Below are 21,089 nucleotides of genomic sequence, written 5' to 3'. Positions count from 1 at the left end.
AGGTTTGTTTTCAATATGCCTAACCTTGTCAGGGAGAAGGTTCTTAAAATTATGTTTTGCGGCCTTGAGAGTCTGATACTTGTTACAGAAGCCAACAACACTACTCATAGATCTAGAGGAATGTGCCTCTAAAACAGAATATGGAGAAATTTATGGTCTGATGTTCAATTTTGAACATCTGAAAGCGAGTTTTCCTCACTGGGTAACAAAAGGGAGAAAAAAGAAGACCAGATACTCAACTCTAAAGAAGGTTCAGCTCTTCAATGTAAGAGAAACTTGTATATTGAAGAACTTGGAATGTACATCTTGAGTTAATGTTACAAATGAGGTGAGAGATGAGCATAATTTTTACCAACCCAAGGGCAAAATTCATACCGAATATGGCTTAAATTATGAATAGAAGCTTTAAATGTAAAAATCATTACCTCAGCTGGTTTTTACCATCCGCATGAATAATCTGCACTTCATTTGTTCTGGCAAACTCTGTGCAATGCAATGCCAAAACCATATAGAGTTAGAAACATAGCTATAGGTGCCTGCAGTGGGCATCTGGTGAAGTTCATGAGGGTCACCATAAATCATGCCTAAAAAATGACCATGGTAGAACATGCTTCAGTAGAGACGACCACGGCAGTTCACAGCATCACAGTGGCAAGGGCATCCTCTTCCAGGTAGTAGCCTGTATCGGTAGTCATAAGCTAGTTCTTCCCCTGCAGCTATCTGCTCATCAAGTTACGTTTGTTAGATATCAGCCATGTCTTTCAGAGCGTGTGCATGCATGCACATGCACACACGTATACAGTGTTCAAGGCATAAAAACTCATACATCTCGACTGGCATAGAGACCAATATGTGCAAGCCGGCAATCCATGCTTTCCACTAGAACTTGGTAATTGACAAGGTTTGGTGAACAACTAGCAAGAAAGGAAAACAAGAGCCTTTGTCAGGCCTCCATCAGTCGCAGCAAAAAACCAGATTGAAGGTAAATAACACCCACACTTTACACAATATGAGATAAGACAAACAGTTACCTATGATTGATAAAACGAGCAACATTACCATACTTCGTTGCATCAATAACATAAGGAACTGCACCTTCACTCAAACCATTTTCTTCAATATGGGCATCAATGTTATAAAGATAACTACATCCTTCGCTATCATACCTAAAAATTTCAAAAGCTCAGCAGGCATACTTTTTCACTTTAAATAGAAGAAAATATTAATATGCAAAATCTTACGTTTCTCCCCTTTTGTTTGCATTTTGGTCATCCAAAACCTCACCAAGGTACTCACACACAAATGTCCCACAGGGGATTGTCTCCCCAGAACGGACTGCCCAACCCTGTAAAACTGAGAGCATGGTCACTGCAAATTCTCATGCAACATATAAAACAAATACATTTTCAGCAAGCAACTTGAATCACCTTGTTCTGTGTTTTGTAGACCTCTAGTTTTACTTGCACGCCCTTCTGGAGAACTCTGTTCTGACAAGACTTATCACAGCTACACAATGAATTGCACTCATAGACCAGGAACCCTTCCTATAAAATCTCATCAATGAAACCAACCACAAAACCATAAACTAAATGAATCATGACAGGCACCTCTTACCTCCAAAATTATCCGGCCTTTTCCATCATAAGGAAATCTACCACACATTGACTTCCCATGAATATCAACAGCATTTTCATAGTCATTGTTGAAAAGATAGACATGATCACACATATCAGGGCAGCATGTTGCACGTGGGCAAGTGCATCCCAATTGAGAACTCTGCATGTCATAAACAGACTATGTTTTCATTCAAACTAATCGCTTCACAATGTTCACATCTAGTTCACATATATGCTTAAATGGGCAATTCAAAAACTAGATTAACAAAAGATATGATAACCAAAAATACATCACTACAATTTACCTTTGTATCAAGACCAAGGGATGGATCCAGCAATCTTGTGGTAATATAAGTAAAATCCTTCCAGGGCATGGAAGGGTCAGGACCACCACCACCATCAGTATACATGTGGAGGGAATCCATCAAGTACTCATCAACTACACAAGGCACTGTAACTGACTCTTTCCCAAAACTCAAGTCTTCACATAAAACAATGGATTTAAGAGGTGGTTTAGGTTTGGACACAACTCTAAGTATGCAATGACTTTCATCCATCTCCCATGTTGTATCATTAGCATCTGTTAGAAGAACCTGCGAATCTGACAGTAGTGGTAGTGATTGAATGAAATTATCTGGGAGAGGCACCAGAGAAACTGAATGGTCTGCAAGGGGTTTGCAACCTTTTGGGCAAATATAACCATCTTGGTGCCATTCAACTTGGATGTTCAACTCACTGCAAAGCTTAGCTGCCTTCAGATACAACCTTTCTGGCAGAGAGCCATATTTCACTTCCAGTGTGGCATGAAGGTTTGCTTTGCAGCATGTAGTCCGTGCAATGGCTAATATCTCAAGACTACTAGGTCGAGGTTTTGTTCTCTGAATTGCAGAAAACAAGGTATTTGCTACATCTGAACAATACAAATCTAAGGACTTATCATCGCCTCGCTCATAAATTTGAGCTTGTGGTCCTATAATAGATCTCTGAAAATCTGGCCTGTCCATAAGCTCCGTTACACCAAACAAAGATGATTTTTGTATGTTAATTTCTTCAAGTCTGTTCTTCAGTCTATGTTGTGAATGCTGATCAAGGTTGTGCTTGGAAGCAGTAACATGGTTAGCTTTCTTAGGAGACAAAGGGGTGGAATTGGGGCTCATGTGTGCAGCTTGATGATGTCTGCCAAGATCCGGCAGCAGGTCAAACTTCAATCCACAAAATCGACAAAAGAATTTCCGAGCACCATCACACTCACTATTAGAATGCATCTCTGAGGCTTTCTTAAATTTCTTTGAGTACCGTTTACGACTAAATTCCATCTTTGGATGTCCATCAAAATTGCCTTGTGCACTTGAATTGAAAGTTTTTTTATTCTGCTGGATATCTGGTGTACTTAGATCAGCTGAATGCACCGCAATTACGTGGAGCCATAATTGTTCAAAACTGATGAAATGGTTATTACAAGTCATACAAAGAAATAGTATACTCTGTTCAACAAGTTGTCCAGCATGTCTCTCTTCCAGATGTCCAACAAGAACTTTTCTGTTAGTAAATGAGACCTTACATATACCACATGCATATCCTCTAAACAGCCACTGAGCTTCCTTCTTGTGGCTTTTTATCCAGTGTAGACCAAGTGATTGATCATCAGAGAAAGCCTCTGTACAAAACTTGCATCGCTTCATCTGTTCAACCAATGAACCACTGTTATGTTCATGTGATACGGGCACAAGAGGTTGCTCCGGAACCAAGGAAAAATGTGGTGTGCAGTTTGTTTCCTTATTCTCATCAAAGCCCCAAGTACTTCTGATTTTTTCTCGTTCACCGGAAACCAACTTCAGTAAGTTCTCTGCTACACTACGATCACCAGAGACTTCAGATAAAATCTTTTCCATGAATCTCTCTCTAGCGGTATCTTGTTCAATACCCTCGGAAAGGCTACCTTTCATAAACTCATAGAGAAGTTCAGAAGCTCTATACAGATGTGCTTTCTGTTTCCCTGAACTGGTTCTGCTGACAAGATCATTGAAGATCTCGGAGGATATAAACTGATTGTCACATTTAAGCCAGCTTGGTGTGTGTTTCTCACAGAAGGAAGAGTTCTGCTTTGGCTTGCGTAAGCACTGATCATCATTTTTTCGACACCATCCATTGCAGCGCCGAATATCTTGGCTATAACCTTTCACAGAAGTGGATGAACTAGCTAAATGCTCAGAATTCTCTACCATGAAAATATTCTGGTAAATATTTCGGCTCCCAATGACTGATGTTGAATTTTCTTGCAAAGGGATATGATCTACTCCTACCAAAACAATTTCCCTACCAGTAGCATTTTCTAAGCCAGCATTCTTATGCTTCCTCCGATGTTTTCTTCTAAGTTTATTTGCAGATGAACCTGAAGGCCCAGCAATCTGAAGAGTTCCATGGTTATCATGGAGTTTATGTTTTAAGCAATAACCAGATCCATCTCGAGATCGGTGCTTGCATCTTTTCCCATTGGTGGTGGTGCCTCCACAGAGTGATAAATATGAAGGGGATATAGATTGTTTCGGCTTAGAAACATTGCCAGGAGAAAGAAAATTAAGATGCTTGGCACAATAGATGCCCCCAACATTTGCCCACCTACCACATTGTCTTCCTTTAGATTCAACAAAGGCAACACATTGCCGGTCCTTTTTCCCAGAAGAAGATACAGTGTGGAGAACCGTTTGTAGATTATTGGAAGTAGCTCCACTGATGGGTGTAGTTGCATTTTCTACAGTCAGAGGACAGACCTCTTGGATATCTTTAACAACAATCCCACCTGATTGGTCCACTTTATTTGCAGAGAGCTCTGCCGGTATGCTTTCCTTCCCAAATGTTTCCACTTTGAGCTTCTGAGCAATCAATGAATCCTTCACACAACCACTGTCATTGGTCAGTCCAGTATAAGTTTCTCCTTTGACAGCCTGTGACAGAGGCTTATTACTGTATGATATTGGAGAGTCATGCACCTCTGCACGCCGCACTTCAAGCTTCTGTCTTTTCCTACTGACTGGAAGACCTGATCTCACTGTGTCAATGCTGTTTTTCTGATCTCCGTCAATAATACTGGCCATAGGATGAGACATAGAAAACCATTTCATAACTTCTTGCTTGCAAGTTTTCCATTCCGATCCCAAATCTGGCTGTACTGGTGCATCCCAAAGGTCAGAAACTTTATCCCAGAGTACAGAATCCATAAGTTCCTGCACAGAAAAGGCACCAAAGTAAATAAATCATTGTAAACTGTGGACCTTACAAGTTAGTAGTATGGAATATTTACAGAAGTTGGCACTGCAAGATAGAATGCAGGATTCCTGCAGTCAAAACTGATGTTGCAAAGCCAATTATTAGATAAATCTCAATTGATTGAGGCATATTACCATGGCTTTGAGATGTTAACTGTTGATGGTGATTACACAATTATTGGCAAAAATATCCTTTTATATATTGAAACTTATTTTAGAAGTCAACCATGGTGTAATTTATGGATTTTGTCAATCGAAGTGGGTTCTTAAATAATATTGATAGCATCCACATCTTAATCACTGGGTCTTCCCTCCTTGAATTATTTATTTTCGTTCGATAACCACAATATACTACACTGGAAAAAGAAAATCTGGCCAATTTTGACTGACATTCTTTAAATCATACGAGAAACAGATATTTTAAAATGTAGAAGAGTTGACAAGGAACAGCAGTGAGAAATGCGTTATAGAAAACTACACAAATGAAACATGCTAGTCTATGCACTTGCATCAAACTTGAGATGTAGCAGATGAAACAGAGCTTGAGGAGAAAAATACTAAAAGTGGGATGCCATCTGTGGTTCTGTACATTAGTGAGTTGGCGAGCCCTTCCTCAAAAGAATGAAAGGAGAGGAAAATACTAAAAGAGGGCAGAGTTCTGTAGATCTGTATTTTAGTGAGTCGGAAAGGCATTCCTCAAAGGAGTAAAAGGAAGAAGAAAATACTAAAAGAGGTTTGCCTTCATTAGATCTGTACTTAAGTGAGAGTCGGCAAGCCATCCCACAAAAGAGTGAATGGAAGAGGCAGTAACAAGGTATTCAACAAAGAGGACAGAAAGGGATCAACCAACAATATGGGAAGATCAGGAGTAGGGCTGTCAACAGGTCAGACCTGACCAGACCCAGGTCCAACTTTGGGTTGCTGGTTCTGGGCTTGATCTGGGTCTGACTGGACCTAGCATAGGCAGAACTAAAGCCAAATCCAGATAAAGATAGCACAAGACAGACCAGGTGCAACTTTACTTTTTCTGTACAAATTTACAGCGAAAAATGGAGAACCTTATTCAAAACAGTCAGACACAGGTCCGGTATGAAATTTCATAAACCATTTCTTGAATCCATATACTACTCAGACCCTGAGGGTCTGACTCTGACCTGAATATCTAATCAAACATATCTCGTTATGTCTGACTCAGTCCTATTGAATCTGATTTGGGTCAGTGTTGAGTCAGATAGGCCTAGTCAAATACATGAATAGTAGCCTACAGCAGAACAACGGTGCAGCACATTATAGCTCCATTAACACCTTCAAGGTGTAGCGATACGGAAAAATTATAAGAGCAGAATGCACTTAACCAATTCCTGCATCTATCACATAATGTGATGCATAACAACTGTTGAGATTAAGAGGTTTAAGTTTAAGTTTTCTTAAACATAGGTTATTTTGATATTTCTTGTTTAATAAGGGACTTGTATGTAATTTGTTAGTTTGGCCTCTCTCTATTTAACATAGAGATTAGCCCTAATGAAGAAAATGAGTCTCTCAGCCGATATGTTTTCTCTCTCTCTCTCTCTCTCTCTCTCTTTCTCTCTCCTGCCTCGGTTCTCGTGTTCCTTCGTCCAGTAGCTACATGGTATCAAAGCTGCTGGATCTCTGGAGCCTGATATCGTAAACAGGAGCCTCATAGCGTGAACAGGCGGTGTAAACAGGTGTGGTCAAATTTTTTTTATTGTTCTATCCATTGAAGTGCATAGATCTGATCACAGATCTAATGTCTGACTAAAGTCAGGACATAGATCTGTAATCAGATCTACAGATCGATGAGAGTGTTGCATCTGGATCGACTGCAGCGTGGTTGGGTGTTACGGCAGAGTGGTTCTTCTTATTGCCATGCTGAGAAAAAAAAATTATTCTTCGTGGAAGCTGCGGTGAATATTCTGTTTCGTAGTTGCTAAAACCTGATCAGAAAAAAGAAAGTCGTGTTTGACGTGTTGACGTTCTGCTTTGCTTGAATTTAAATCTGATCATGTACCAGGAAGTCGTGATTGACGTAATCTGTTTTTTTTAATGTATGTTTATGATCTGATTTTCCCATTGTGTCTGATGAGGGTTAAAAAGTCATGCGTGGTCGTGGAATCTGTTGACGCATGATCGCATGCTGTTTTCTGCATCAGCTATTGTGATTTGGGTTGGAAAATTGTGCGTGGTCATGGAATCTGTTGATGCATGATCGTGGAACATGTTGTCGTGATCTTTGTTGACGTGTGCTCGTAAAACATGCTGTCCAAGAGTTTAAATCTGATTATTTTTTCCCTTGCAGTCATATTAGCATCAAATATTTCATATCCTGTTAAGCTCTATTCAGTATGGGTGAAGCTTCGAAATTTGACTCTAAAATTGAGGCTATTGGAGAGTATAAGGCTTTTGCGAACCCCGTCTCGTACGGTTCGTCTGTGAGGTTGAATGACACAAATTATGCCAGGTGGTCCAGAACTTTTATGATGTCGGTATCTGGACATCGTAGAAAACATATTTTACTGAAAACTGAACCTAATGAAAAGGTGGGAAAATACAGTACTTGGGACGAAGATAATGACATCGTTATGTCATGGATCATGAATAGTGTAGAACCACATATTGCAGATGGTCTAATTTACTACAATACAACAAAACAGATGTGGGATAATCTTCGAGATACGTATTCTCAAGAAACTAATGTGAGTCGTATCCTGCAAGTCGAACAGGAGATATATAATCTACAACAAGGAGATCAGACCTTGGCTCAGTATTATGCTTGTCAAAGCAGCGTTCGAAAGACTCAATGCCTACAAGCCTCTGTGTTGTTCGCAGCAAAAGGATCATCAAGAACAGACCATGGTAGCTCGATTTCTCACAGGTTTATCTTCAAAATTTTCGGTTGCAAAAGTACAAATGTTGATTGGATCCGATGTACCTACTCTTGCTGATGCATACAATCGTCTGAGTAGACTTGCGATCTCTCTTCCACAATCTCACCCTGTGTCCCAGTCATCTGCTTTAGCTGTCCCATCTGGTTATGGGCATGAAAATATTCAGAATATCAGAGGATGAGGTCGTGGCAGAGGTATGAGAGGCAGAGAAAAACTTCAATGTACATTCTGTAGAAAATCTGAACATTTAGAAGATCGTTGCTAGGATAAGCATGGCCGGCCAACTCCTTCTTCATCAAAGTCAAATGCTCCAAAAGCAAATGTTACTACACTAGCAAATGCACATGATAATACCTCTGCAAGTGATAGTATCACCCTCAGTCGAGCAGAATATGATGAACTGATAGCTCTTCGCCCTTCGAGCTCCTCCTCTCCTGTAGCTGGTGTGGCCTACTCAATTGGGAATCATCTTCATCTGAATGATAGTAAGTGGATTATTGACTCTGGTGTATCCAGACACTTGTGTGAAAATTCGCTTTATTTTTCAGATCTAAAGGATATTACTGGTCATCGAGGAGTCTCATTAGCTGATGGGAGTTCCTCACCAGTTGTTGGTCAGGGAAATATTTCTATATCTTCCTCCTTACAGTTGAAAAATGTTCTTCATGCTCCCTCATTTCCTCAAAGTTTACTCTCTGTTAGTCGTCTTACCAAAGAACTAAACTGTAGATTGATATTTGATCCGATGAGTTGTCATTTTCAGGATTTGCTAACAGGGAAGAAGATTGGTGTAGGCTATGAAGAAAATGGAATCTACTACCTACATCATCCAGTGGGTAATGTTTATGCTGCAGTGGAACACTCATCCAGTCATGTTCAGTGGCATCGTCGTCTCGGTCATCCTTCATTGTCAAAGCTTTGTTATGTTTTTCCTCAAATTCCTTCTACTACATCGTTTTAGTGTGAAACATGTCAGTATGGCAAGCATCATCGAAGTTCGTTTCCTTCGAGTCAGAGTCAGTCCAGTCATAAAAATTTTGAACTTCTTCATGCAGATGTATGGGGTCCTAGTAAGATTCCCACTAGGATTCAGTGTCGATATTATCTTGTTATTGTTGATGATTTTTCTAAGTTGTCGTGGGTGTTTTTAATAAAAGAAAGATTTGAAGTTCCAAGTATTATCAAATCCTTAATTCTTGAAATAAAAACTCAGTTTGAATCTGTTGTCAAGATTGTTCGCACTGATAATGCTCTTGAGTTTAAATCAAAAGCCCTATTACAATTCTACCAAGATCATGGCATTCAACCCAAAACTACCTGTGCCTATTCATCTCAACAAAATGGTGTGGCTAAGCGAAAACACAGGCACCTGCTTGATGTCGCACGTACCCTTATGATACAATCCAATGTTCCTGCGGTATATTGAGGTGATGCGGTTATCACTGCTTGTTACCTGATCAACCACATGCCTTCATCCTCTGTGGGAGATTAAATTCCATTACATATCTTAAAACCTAATGCCCCACTCTTCTCTTTCTCACCTAAAATATTTGGATGTGTTTGTTTTGTACACAAACTTGACCCTGATCGTGATAAATTAGCTGCTCAAGCTACAAAATGCATATTTATAGGTTATCCAAAAAATCAAAAGGGATATCGATGTTATGATCCAATTTCTTGCCGAGAGTATGTCAGTGCGGATGTATCTTTCTTGGAATCCATTCCATATTACTCTAGTACCGGTTCTCAGATGCAAGTTGATTCAGCTAAGTCTTTTCCATTACCTATACCTCCTTTTCCGTTGGAATCTGTGCCCTCTTTACCGAACCAAACCTCATCTTCTTCATGATTTCATAATCCTCCATTGGCATATGTGCATAGAGCTCCACCACCTCTAGTGCCTTCATCTTCTTCTTCTCCTGAGGTAAGTACTACTGACAATAGTGATCTTCATGATGATGATAACAGGCCAATCCCTCTACGGAAGGGGAAACGACAATGTACCTTATATCCCATATCTAACTTTGTGTCTGATGTCAGAATTGAAAATCAGATAAAAGCTTTTATGTCAGCCTTATCTGCTGAAACTATTCCTCTGAACTATCAACAGGCAGAGCTAGATAACAGGTGGAAGCTGGCTATGCAAGAAGAAATGGATGCTTTATTGTCTCAGCATACATGGGATCTAGTTGATTCCCCAATGGATGCTGACATTGTTGGATGTAAATAGTTATATACAATAAAGTACAAATCGGATGGTTCTATTGAAAGGTACAAGGCCAGATTAGTAGCAAAAGGGTATACTCAGACTTATGGTATTAATTTCTTTGAAACTTTTTCTCCTGTTGCACGGATAGGCACCATTCGTCTTGTTCTCTCAGTAGTTGTTCATCATGATTGAGATTGTGTCAATTAGATGTAAAAAATGCATTTCTATATGGGGATCTCTTTGAAACAATTTACATGCAACAACCTCCTGGTTTCGAGGTTGAGGGGGAGTGTCAGAAGGTATATAGATTGAGAAAGGCGATATATGGCTTGAAACAAAGTCCGCGTGCATGGTTTCAAAAGTTGTTTAAAGTAATGTCAAATTTTGGCTTTAATAGGTCGGTGGCAGATCATACATTATTTATCAAGAAAACTAACTCAGACATAGTTGTGATGGTGGTATATGTGGATGACATCATTCTTATAGGAGATGATGTGAAAGATATTGAAGCTACAAAGGCTCATCTTCAAAAACACTTTGTTACAAAAGACCTTGATTCACTTAGATATTTTTTGGGTATAGAAGTTGCCAGGAGCCGTGAAGGGATGGTTTTGTCTCAACGAAAGTATGTTCTTGACTTATTAAAGGAAACTGGAATGTTGGGAGCTAAACCAGCAAATATTCCCATGGACCATAAAGTTCAGTTGTTTGAAGAAGGGTCGAAACCGGTTGATAGCAAAAGCTATCGCTCTCTAGTAGGGAAGCTACTATATGTAACTGTGACTAGGCCCGACATTGCTTTAGTAGTAAGCAAAGTTAGTCAATTTATGGCCAAACCAACTGAGGTACACTGGGATGCAACTATAATGATTCTTAGGTATTTAAAATCCTCTCCAGGAAAAGGGTTATTATTCAAGAAAGGTGGAACCCTGGAGATAGTGACTTATTCTGATGCTGATTATGCAGGATCTGTAGTGGATATAAAATCTACCACAGGATTCTGTGTGTTTTTGAGAAATAACCTAATTTGATGGAGAAGTAAGAAGCAAAATGTGGTTGCTAGGTCGAGTGCAGAATCAGAATATAGGGCTATGGCCCAAACAACTACTGAATTAATGTGGGTTCGTACTACTCTAAATGATCTTCAGGTGAAGGTTTCCTCTCCTATGACCATGATGTGTGATAACAAGGCTGGCACATATATAGCGAACAATCCGGTCTTTCATGAGAGGACAAAGCATATTGAGGTTGATTGCCACTATGTAAGAGATATGATTCAAGCTGGTTATATCACTACCAAATATCTAAAGTCGGAGGACCAAGTTGCAGATATATTTACTAAGCCTCTTGCTAGACCAAATTTCTCAAAATGCTGTGACAAGCAGAGCATGATTGATATCTATGCGCCAGCTTGAGGGGGAGTGTTGAGATTAAGAGGTTTAAGTTTAAGTTTTATTAAACATGGGTTAATTTGATATTTCTTGTTTAATAAGGGACTTGTATGTAATTTGTTAGTTTGGCCTCTCTCTGTTTAACATAGAGATTAGCCCTAATGAAGAAAACGAGTCTCTCAGCCGACATCCTCTCTCTCTCTCTCGGTTCTCGTGTTCCTTCGTCCAGTTGCTCCAACAACAAAGTAGGAAGAGTGAAAACTACTCAATGGGCGCATAACATGGGAAATATCGGGCCTAAATAGTGAGCTTGATGAAAGCAAACTGAATGTAAAGGTTTAGCAATAAAAACCTCTAGACTATCCTTGATGAGAACGAACTGAATGTAAAGGTTTAGCAATAAAAACCTCTAGACTATCATATGTATTTTGTCTAGAGTTACCAGAAACTTCTTAGATAAGTGGAACTCATTGCTTCTGAAACTTGATGGAAATCTCGATTCTCCCACTCATCTTTTATGCTTCTGATATCACTCCTAGTGATGGAGGCTATCAACATGATTGGTAGCATGGGTGAAGTAGATGATTGGGTGCATGCACGTGGGTCAAGAGGCTCATGAGTGGATGGAGAGCGCACCCAAGGGTCCTTGAGGCACACTAGGTGTGCATCCTCGGTGGTGTTGAGAGAGAGAGAGAGAGAGAGAGAGAGAGAGAGAGAGAGAGAGAAGAGAGAGAGAGAGGTGAACAAGGGTGTTGCTTCACTTCAAGGGGAAGTGCCTCCTAACTCCCAAGCGGGAGGAATTCTCATTCATTGATCCTGAAGGCTCATTACATGGGGGTACATGGGGTATATATATCCTTTCCCAACTAAACACATCGAGTTGGGCTACTGTGGCCCACAGAATCCTAGACCTTCAATAAAGTCCTCCCAGGACCTTGTTGGAGGCTTATTTTGCCTTGTTACATATATTTTCTTCCAATTGAACCCACTTTGGACTGGCTCGTCTGAGCCTACTTGATCTCTTACATGCTTCTTATACGCTTTGTTTCATGTTTTCCATGTGCTTCTTTTTATGCTTCCCACTCACCTTCCATAGGCTTTATCTAAATTGATATCCATTATTTTTTAGATTTTGAGAAAAATTTAATCCTTAAACAAAAATTCAAGAACTTTAAGTATGAAATAATTTTATTTTAGCTTTTATTTGCTTCCTATTTGATTCCTATATTGCTTCCTTTTCAATTCTCATTTCACTTTCAAATTGATTTTTCGCTTCTTGCTTCTTATAAATTTCAAAATGTCGTGCTTCTTACTTCTGCTTCCTAGTTTAGCAACGTTGATTTTGCCAACAATGTGACACCTAGTTATAATATTATCCATATACTCTGTCAAATAAAAGAGGATACATGGAGTTCATACTGTGTTCATGGTCACAACTGTTAAGGAATGCCATATTACATGTACATGTGCTACCAGCATTTCTGTGTACATATGTTTATTATTGAAGGGTATTTCTGTAACATAGCATTACGGGTTTTAGTCAACCATTTTTGTCCTCTTGCGTAGCAAAGAGGGACACCCCTTATATGTGGTATTTCCTCATTCTTTTGAGCTAATGAAGTTTTCTACCTTCTCCATTGTTGCCTCTTCTCTTGAGCCTCTTTTCTTTGAGTTTGATATGGTATTAGAGCCATATCTCACGAGAGGAGGCTGTTGCTGAGTGAAGAAGACTGAAAGAGCTTCATCTCTGCTGGTTGAGGTTCTGTATTGGAGGTCAGTGCACAAAACAGCTGATGTCAGCAGGCTCTAAAATCAAAGTTGGAATTTCATTGATTCAAGTTGGGGGTTTCCTAGAACTTGATTTTAGGAGCCACACGAATCAAGAATCGGCTTCATCAAAGGTTAATTTGTAGTTTGGAGGTTGGTAGTATGAGTATGGAGAAGGGAGACCCTATTCAACTTGCTCCAGTGAAATTGGATGGGACCAACTATGGATTTTGGTCAGACTTCATGACGGATAGAAAGGGCTTAGGAGGGTATCTTGATGGTACCAGTGTGAAGCCCAAGGAGGGTGAACCAAATTATGAAGCCACGATAAATAAATGAAAAATAAATAATGCAAAAGTAAAGTCATGGATACTTGGTTCTATAGAACAAAAGATAGATATGAATATTTTTAAGTTCCAATAATCCAAAGATGCATGGGGATATCTAAAGCAAGTTTACATGCAAGAAAATTGGGCAAGGCAGTACCAACTTATAAAAGATCTGAGGTCTCTGAGACAGAGAGACAAGTTTATTCAAGACTTCTATTCTGAAATGCAACAACTATGGGATTCTCTTGCCTTGACAGAGAGTAGGAACTAGGAAGTGTTAAAATGTATCATTCAATCTTTGTAATCTTATATATATTTTATATATATAAAGGATGATACATATACATATATGGTATATATGCATATGTATCTTCCTAATTATATATATAAAATATATAATTCTCTATTATTAGGCATAAGGGTAGTTTAGTCATTTCCCCTTTTTACGTATATTCCATTTGGAATATGTTTGTAATTTTATTTTTATTTTTATTTTTTGTTTTTTTCATTCTTGTGGTTTGCGCCACCTAGGGAGGCTCCCCAAAGAGTCGTTGGGGGAGCCCCCAACGGTCACAAATGTGACCGTTGGGGGCTCCCAACGACTCCTTTGGGAGCCCCCTATTTGGCTCCTCTCTTGTGTTATAAATAGGGGTCTCCCCCTTGTAATTTAAGCACTCCTTTGGAGGAGCCTTTGCTCCATGTAATGGGTGTTACACCCTTTCTCTTTTCAATAATATCAACTTATGCCTTATAGGCATTTTTGCCCCTTTGTGGGTTTATGTGTTAGCACATTATGTGCTTGTGTTTTCCCCTTTAGTGGGTATATTCGCACTTCATGTGCATGTGTATTGGTTCATTATTGAACCTAATATATTCAAAGTCGTTTCCTTTCATGGTATCATGAGCAAGGTTGGGATCGAGTTGCTCTTTGTTGCATTGGGAAGCGTGCTATTCAAGAAATTTTAAAGAAGAATGGTGAAGTTCTCGTTTCTCTCTTTTACTTCTTAAAATTATTTGATATGCATTATATTTCTTTAAGTATTATGCATTATGAAGAATTATATGTTTTTTCATATGTGTTTCTCTCTTTTGCTTCTTAAAAATGTTTGGTATGCATTATATTTCTTTAAGTATTGAGCATTATAAAGAATTAGATATGCTTTTGTATTTGTGTTCTCCATGTCATTATGAGTTTGGATTCTTAACAATTCCATTGAACTTTTTATATTATTCTCTTTCGTATGTCTTTTCTTGAAAAATAAGTTTTTTAAAGAAAGTTATGTTAGAAGTAAAATGTTTGCGAGAGATGTAGCATTGCTCACATACTCTCATCATAATTATTTCATATTAAAGGTTTACCCTCTAAAATGTCCTATATGAGGTTTTTTCATAATAACATGTGTCTTTGAAAAATGATGTTTTATTTTCCTACCTAATGAGTTCTTTTTCATACGAGCAATGTTTGATTAAGAAGGCATTTTTATAATATCAGTTGAATTAAGTTTTAAAAATGATCTCATAAAATATGGTTATCCTCTTTTCATTCTTCAATTCAATTTCAAGAATATGTTTTATTATAAGATTTATGGTCTTCATTAATGTTGCATACTTATTACATATGTTTTAAATATTTCATGTTGTGTTTATTTAAAACATATTCATGACATTGGTTATAATCTATTAAGTCATATAATATTATAAATTTTTGTTTATAGATTTATGCCATAACGCAATCATAGTGTTCTCTTTGGGGATTTTCTCCACTTTAATAAAGTTTTCCCTCTTCCTTTCGTATGTATCCTCATTTGAGAATTTTGTTTGTTGGATCTCTCTTTGAGAGGCCTTTTTATCCTTGTGAATCTTCTTATGAGTCTATACTCTTTGAGAAGATTTCATGATTGTTATAAGCTTCTTTTTAATATTGTTTTTTTATGAGATTTTTTTAATATTACCATCTTTGTGAAAGCTTGAGAGTCTCAAGCATTTGCTCCTTTTTATACATGCATTATTGCATGTTTGCTATTATTATGCTTTTTGCGTATTTTGTTCAAGTGTTGTGAGAGTGTCTTTGTACACTTCTTTTATAAAGTATTCATGCTTGTATGCGTATTGTCTATTCATAGACATTTTCACATGGTACTCTCTTTTCAATAAAGAGATGATACATATTGCCTTCCTTAGGGCTTGTTTTGTCCCTTAGTGGACTTGAGAGATTGTTCCTTTTATCATTATAAGTGCTTTCGCAATTTCTTGTTACATGTCCTAAATTTGCTCATTTAAGATTATTGTCATTCTACATCTTAGTATGCATATAATTGCAATTTATAGAAGCTTGATTTGATTCTTGGATTATTCCAAATCCGTCCTCACAACATGACATTGCTTAAATATTTCATGTTATGTTTATTGAGTCTTTTGATAATGATCATGATTGAACATAATTTCGTATTTATGCAAAATTATTATAAGGCATATTGTTGTGATTAATTATGTTGGACCTTTGAATCGGCCCTCTTTGTAAAATCACATATTTGGAAAATGATTTCCCTAAGTGTTCATTGCCTTTTTATGACATTTATTTTTATCCATCACAAGTTATATGATGCATCAATCATTTTTGTATGGCCTTATTGTTATATTAGAGATAATTGTTAAGGTGAGTTAAGGGCACCTTGTGTTATGTCATTTTAGATTGTCCAATTACCATATGCTTTTGTGCACAAGTGTTCCAAGTGTATGGCCTTATTGTTATATTAGAGATGGTTGTTGAGGTGAGTTATGGGCACCTTAGGACTCTAGAATGATTTGTTATATGATCTCTAATTATGAGTGTGTCACTCGTTTTTTTTTTGCCATTGATCTTATGGATGTTCTTATTTATATATAAATGTGATGGATATATGGTGTCTTGGAACCTTAAATGTTTTAAGGTATATTTAATTCAAGGGTGTTGGGGATTATTGCCCAATCTTTTATTGCTTATGAATCTTATGAGTGCATTTGCACATTTGTGATCTCGTGTTTTATGCTTTTGTGCACAAGTGTTCCAAGTGTTCTTGGTATATGTATGTTCTTACATTTATATCGTTCCATCGATTATAGTATCTTGTTAAAAATACTTTTACATGCTTTTGTGCACAAGTGTTCCAAGTGTTCTTGTTGTGCGTATGTGCACATTTATTTTCAAAATATTGTCCAAGGTTTTATTTATATGTTTGTCATTACAAAGTTTTATTGCCTCAAAAGTCTTCTCCTCTTATACCTCTTATCTAAGTGTCATCATATGTAGACAAGACATATTATTACACCATTGTGTGTTGGTAGCCCTTTGTTGGCTTTGCTCTCTTGGTCTAGTAGTTGAACACACTTGTCTTGAGTGTTATTATATGTAGACAAGGCACGTTGATTGACACCATGGTGTGTGATCTTTAGTTCATGTTGGCATTTGTGCTTCTAGTCGCTGAGATGTATGCCCATGGTTGGCTTCTTTCACTCATTTCAAGTGTCATTTTATGTAGACAAGAGATGTATTGTGTTTTAGCTCATGGTTGGCTTAATACTCTTGCTCTAGTAGCTGAACATACTTGGTCTTGAGTGTATTTTTACGTAGACAAGAGATGTTTTTGGTCCATGTTGGCGTGTATTCTCTTGTTCTTATCGTTGATGCACTCATTTCAAGTATTATTACATGTAGACAAGAGGTTCTTTTACACACCGTTGTGTGTGTCCTTGGCCTTTAATGGCATTATATTTATGTTCTTGATCTAGTAGCTTACACACTTGATTTGTGGGTTTTGGAGGACTAATGAGGTAGTTCTTTGTAATGGATGAATTATTGTTGAAATTTATGAAATTTCATTCATATTTTGTCTTTTTAAGATACAAGTGAATCATATCATTAATATGCATATTTTAAAATCAAATTGATTTTTTGGTCACCTTTTATATTTGATATGCAAAATGAGGTTTTGTAATTGCAATCATTTGAGTGAGATGTTCCTAAATGTGTAAGGTTCTCTACTCAACTAACTCTCATTATTTTGCCTCTTAAGTGGACTTAAAACATTTTTGAACTCTTGTGTTTTATACACACTTTTGAGTATTTCCCTCTTGAAATCGCTTTCAAAGGACTTGCTAAAAATCAAAAAACACTTGTCTTTCTATCTTATCGGTTCATATTACTTGACTAAAGTATGATTGGAGCATGATCATTAATGACTCTTTTAGGTGTTGATTCATTTCATGATATTTTATGCATATGCTAATTATGGCCTTTTGGCCCTCATTCAATAAATTATGTGCAACTTATGCCTCTTCGTAGGCTTCTTGTGGTGTCCCTTGTGGACCATTATGTTATTCCTCGTTATGAGGTTGTGTTTGTCCAATGTTGGACTTTATGAATGCATTATGCATTCTTGTAATTTGTTTCCGCTCCTTCTTCAACATAGTATATGATTATGAAAAATTGGTTTTCTAAAATCATTTTGCATACATAAGTAATTATCTTGTTCCATCAAATCCTGTGATGAATTATGCATAAAATATCTTTTTGCACCATTACTTTTGGATGAATTATATGATATAAATTTTTTTTGGTTAATTCATCTTATTTGGAATATTTCACTTGATTAAAGTGCAAAGATATCTTTTACTTGGACCTCTTTTTGATTTGTTCCACAGGATCTTGAAGATGAGAGGAAAAGAAGTACCTTGGATAGATCATGAAAGGTGTTCATCGTTAAAGACTTAAGAGGAAGACATTTGCAAATTTCAATGGCATTCGGACTGAAGGCTCGTGAAGCCTTGAGATTCTTCCTCTTGCATTCTTCAATCTTTTCGTTCCCCCACGCAAAGTTTGAGGGGGGGTGTTAAAATGTATCATTCAATCTTTGTAATCTTATATATATTTTATATATATAAAGGATGATACATATACATATATGGTATACATGCATATGTATCTTCCTAATTATATATATAAAATATATATTTCTCGATTATTAGGCATAAGGGTAGTTTAGTCATTTTCCTTTTTTACACATATTCCATTTGGAATATGTTTGTAATTTTATTTTTATTTTTATTTTTATTTTTTATTTTTTTCATTCTTGTGGTTTGCGCCACCTAGGGAGGCTCCCCAAAGAGTCGTTGGGGAGCCCCTGTGACCGTTGGGGGCTCCCAACGACTCCTTTGGGAGCCCCCTATGTGGCTCCTCTCTTGTGTTATAAATAGGGGTCTCCCCCTTGTAATTTAAGCACTCCTTTGGAAAAGCCTTTGCTCCATGTAATGGGTGTTACACCCTTCCTCTTTTCAATAATATCAACTTATGCCTTATAGGCATTTTTGCCCCTTTGTGGGTTTATGTGTTGGCACATTATGTGCTTGTGTTTTCCCCTTTAGTGGGTATATTCACACTTCATGTGCATGTGTATTGGTTCATTATTGAACCTAATATATTCAAAGCTGTTTCCTTTCAGGAAGAAGGGCAAAAAAATGTCGAGAATCAATCTAAAGAGACATTGAGGTTGACTTAGCTTCTTATGGGGACTACGTCTTGAGTATGATAATGTGAGAAGTGTGATTATTCATAGGACATTCTAAAAGGAAACAAGATCTTCCGAAGAAGTTCACTAAGAACAACAACATGAACACTCAAAAGAGTTCCACCAAAGCACCAAAAGAACACACACAAGCCACAAGATGGGCTTACACACAAACACCGACTAAAGTAACAAACAAAAAGAGATAAAAAATAATATTTTATTGATCAATGCTCATGCAAGAAATATACATAATGTGGGGGTTTTGCCCCTTATTTATACACAAAGTAGAAACTCAAAAAGGGAGAGTCGTTGGACCCCCAATGACTCTATGCATTGACTAATCAACCTCTATTGACTAGTCTCATCCCAACTAAAAAACAAAAAAAAAATCTCAATTAACTTAACCTAGTTACTATCCTAGTTATATACAAATATATATATATATATATATATATATATATATATATATATTTATATATATATATATTTATATTTTTAACACTCCCTCTCAAACTTACTGGGAGGATTAATGGTGTAACGCCACAAAATCGTGGACTTAAAACTTTTTATGAAAAAGGTTGAAAGCTTTGAAATCAATCATCTATCAGAGTTTAAAACAGAAGTTCAGCGGAAGATCAGGTTCAAAACAGCAAGTCCCTAGACCATGGGCGCATTACAACATAAATGCAGACTTTTCCTTACAAACCGATTTGCAACTCAAATATATATTTTATTGAAATGAAAAGAAGAACCACGTTTTGGTAATACAGTTTTAGAAATCCAGAGTTCTAATAAAAAAATATGCTTTCAAAGAAACTTTATACCACATCTATCAAAAGGGTCCTCAGGAGCGCAACGTCAGGAAAGGGCCTTGCCTTGAACGCATCGCGTCATCGTGCCATCGCAAGCTGTATAACCTGTTTACTACCTGCCTATGAAATGGGTCAGTCCCACAACAGACTAGTAGGGGTGCAAAAGACAAGAAAGAACAAAGGCTGCAATAAGCAAGATAAACGCTAGCTCAAGCAGGAACAAGCAAGACTAGCAGATCTAACCAAATGTGTTGTGAAATAAGCAAAGCTTTAATAAGGCAAACAACTACATACAAAAAGAGGAAGGATCATAGTGCTAAACAAGCAACTATAGCGATCCCACAAATACTATAGGTGAAAAGTAACTACCTCTATTCATCAGGCAAGCAAAGGAATTGAATAAGACAAACATTCAAAATGATGCTCGCAAAACATACAAGTACCATTGGATGGCTCAGTCTATCGACAAGTAGCTACATTAATTATAAAGCACAAGCTATTGCATCGCAAGCAATTCATAAGCTACACAGGATAAGCAATCAACTAGTATGAGAAGCTAGTTATTACTAAGCAAGGAACTGCGTAAGTAGTTTAACTAACAAGGGTAACGCCTCGACAGGCGTACATAGCTCAACGAGTAGCGTACCGAACTACCGAACTAACAAGCAAGCAAGCAATGCACGTCATAACATGCATATCTCATGATCATGTGTATAAGTTATATCGTGTCTCATTATTGAGCAGGCCGTTGTGGGTACGCACAAGGCAAAACGTAGAAACAACCGAGATCGATTCAGGGGTCCATTATGCTATGTAATTTATTATACCCCGAATGACTGACTGAGTCCGCTCCTAAGGGGATGGTCAGTGACCAAGAGAGTAAATCCTCAAAGGCCAAAACAAAGGCCCAATGGATGCGCATCCGAACTTCTGCAGAAGTGGCCTGAAGGATTTCCCCTAACCTCCGATGACTGGGGAAGGTCGGATCTTTGTCTGAGATTACCATTAATGACTGTCCATCGGAGTTTTGTACCATCCATCCTCTCTCTTGATGAACCGTCCCGAATAAGCACGACGGAGGGTTTCTTAACCGCCGCCCCATTCTATATGCTCTGGTCTTTCAACCTAATCGAGCATCTTGCCTATGAAGGCACATGATTATTATTTAGGTGAATTATACGCGCCATTGCGCGTTCGAGGCAACCACACACTTCTCATCCTACTCACCGCAGTACGCAACGTACCTA

The 21,089-nt window shown here is 37.7% G+C and overlaps 1 protein-coding gene across 3 annotated transcripts in view; it reads right to left on the bottom strand.

The window, feature by feature from the left end:
- Positions 1-264: 264 nt before the first annotated feature.
- LOC149841893 (histone-lysine N-methyltransferase SUVR5-like) overlaps positions 265-21,089 on the bottom strand; it is a 46,371-nt gene continuing 25,546 nt past the window's right edge. For 2 of the 3 annotated variants that reach the window (XM_089998758.1, XM_089998757.1), the window contains exons 6-13: positions 1,922-4,840; positions 1,615-1,794; positions 1,428-1,544; positions 1,242-1,345; positions 1,032-1,166; positions 827-914; positions 573-720; positions 265-483 (exon numbers count right to left, since the gene is read on the bottom strand). In XM_089998758.1, the coding sequence (XP_089854884.1) occupies positions 613-720; positions 827-914; positions 1,032-1,166; positions 1,242-1,345; positions 1,428-1,544; positions 1,615-1,794; positions 1,922-4,840 (3,651 nt within the window). In that variant the 3' untranslated portion in view covers positions 265-483; positions 573-612. The remainder of the gene's footprint in view (positions 484-572; positions 721-826; positions 915-1,031; positions 1,167-1,241; positions 1,346-1,427; positions 1,545-1,614; positions 1,795-1,921; positions 4,841-21,089) is intronic. The other variant, XM_089998759.1, reaches the window with a different exon arrangement.

The sequence above is a fragment of the Nuphar pumila genome, chromosome 3, assembly GCF_984573655.1.
Source record: "Nuphar pumila chromosome 3, dmNupPumi1.hap1.1, whole genome shotgun sequence".
NCBI lineage: Eukaryota > Viridiplantae > Streptophyta > Magnoliopsida > Nymphaeales > Nymphaeaceae > Nuphar > Nuphar pumila.
The sequence above is the reverse complement of the archived record's forward strand: the minus strand, read 5'-3'. Positions and strand labels throughout refer to the sequence as shown.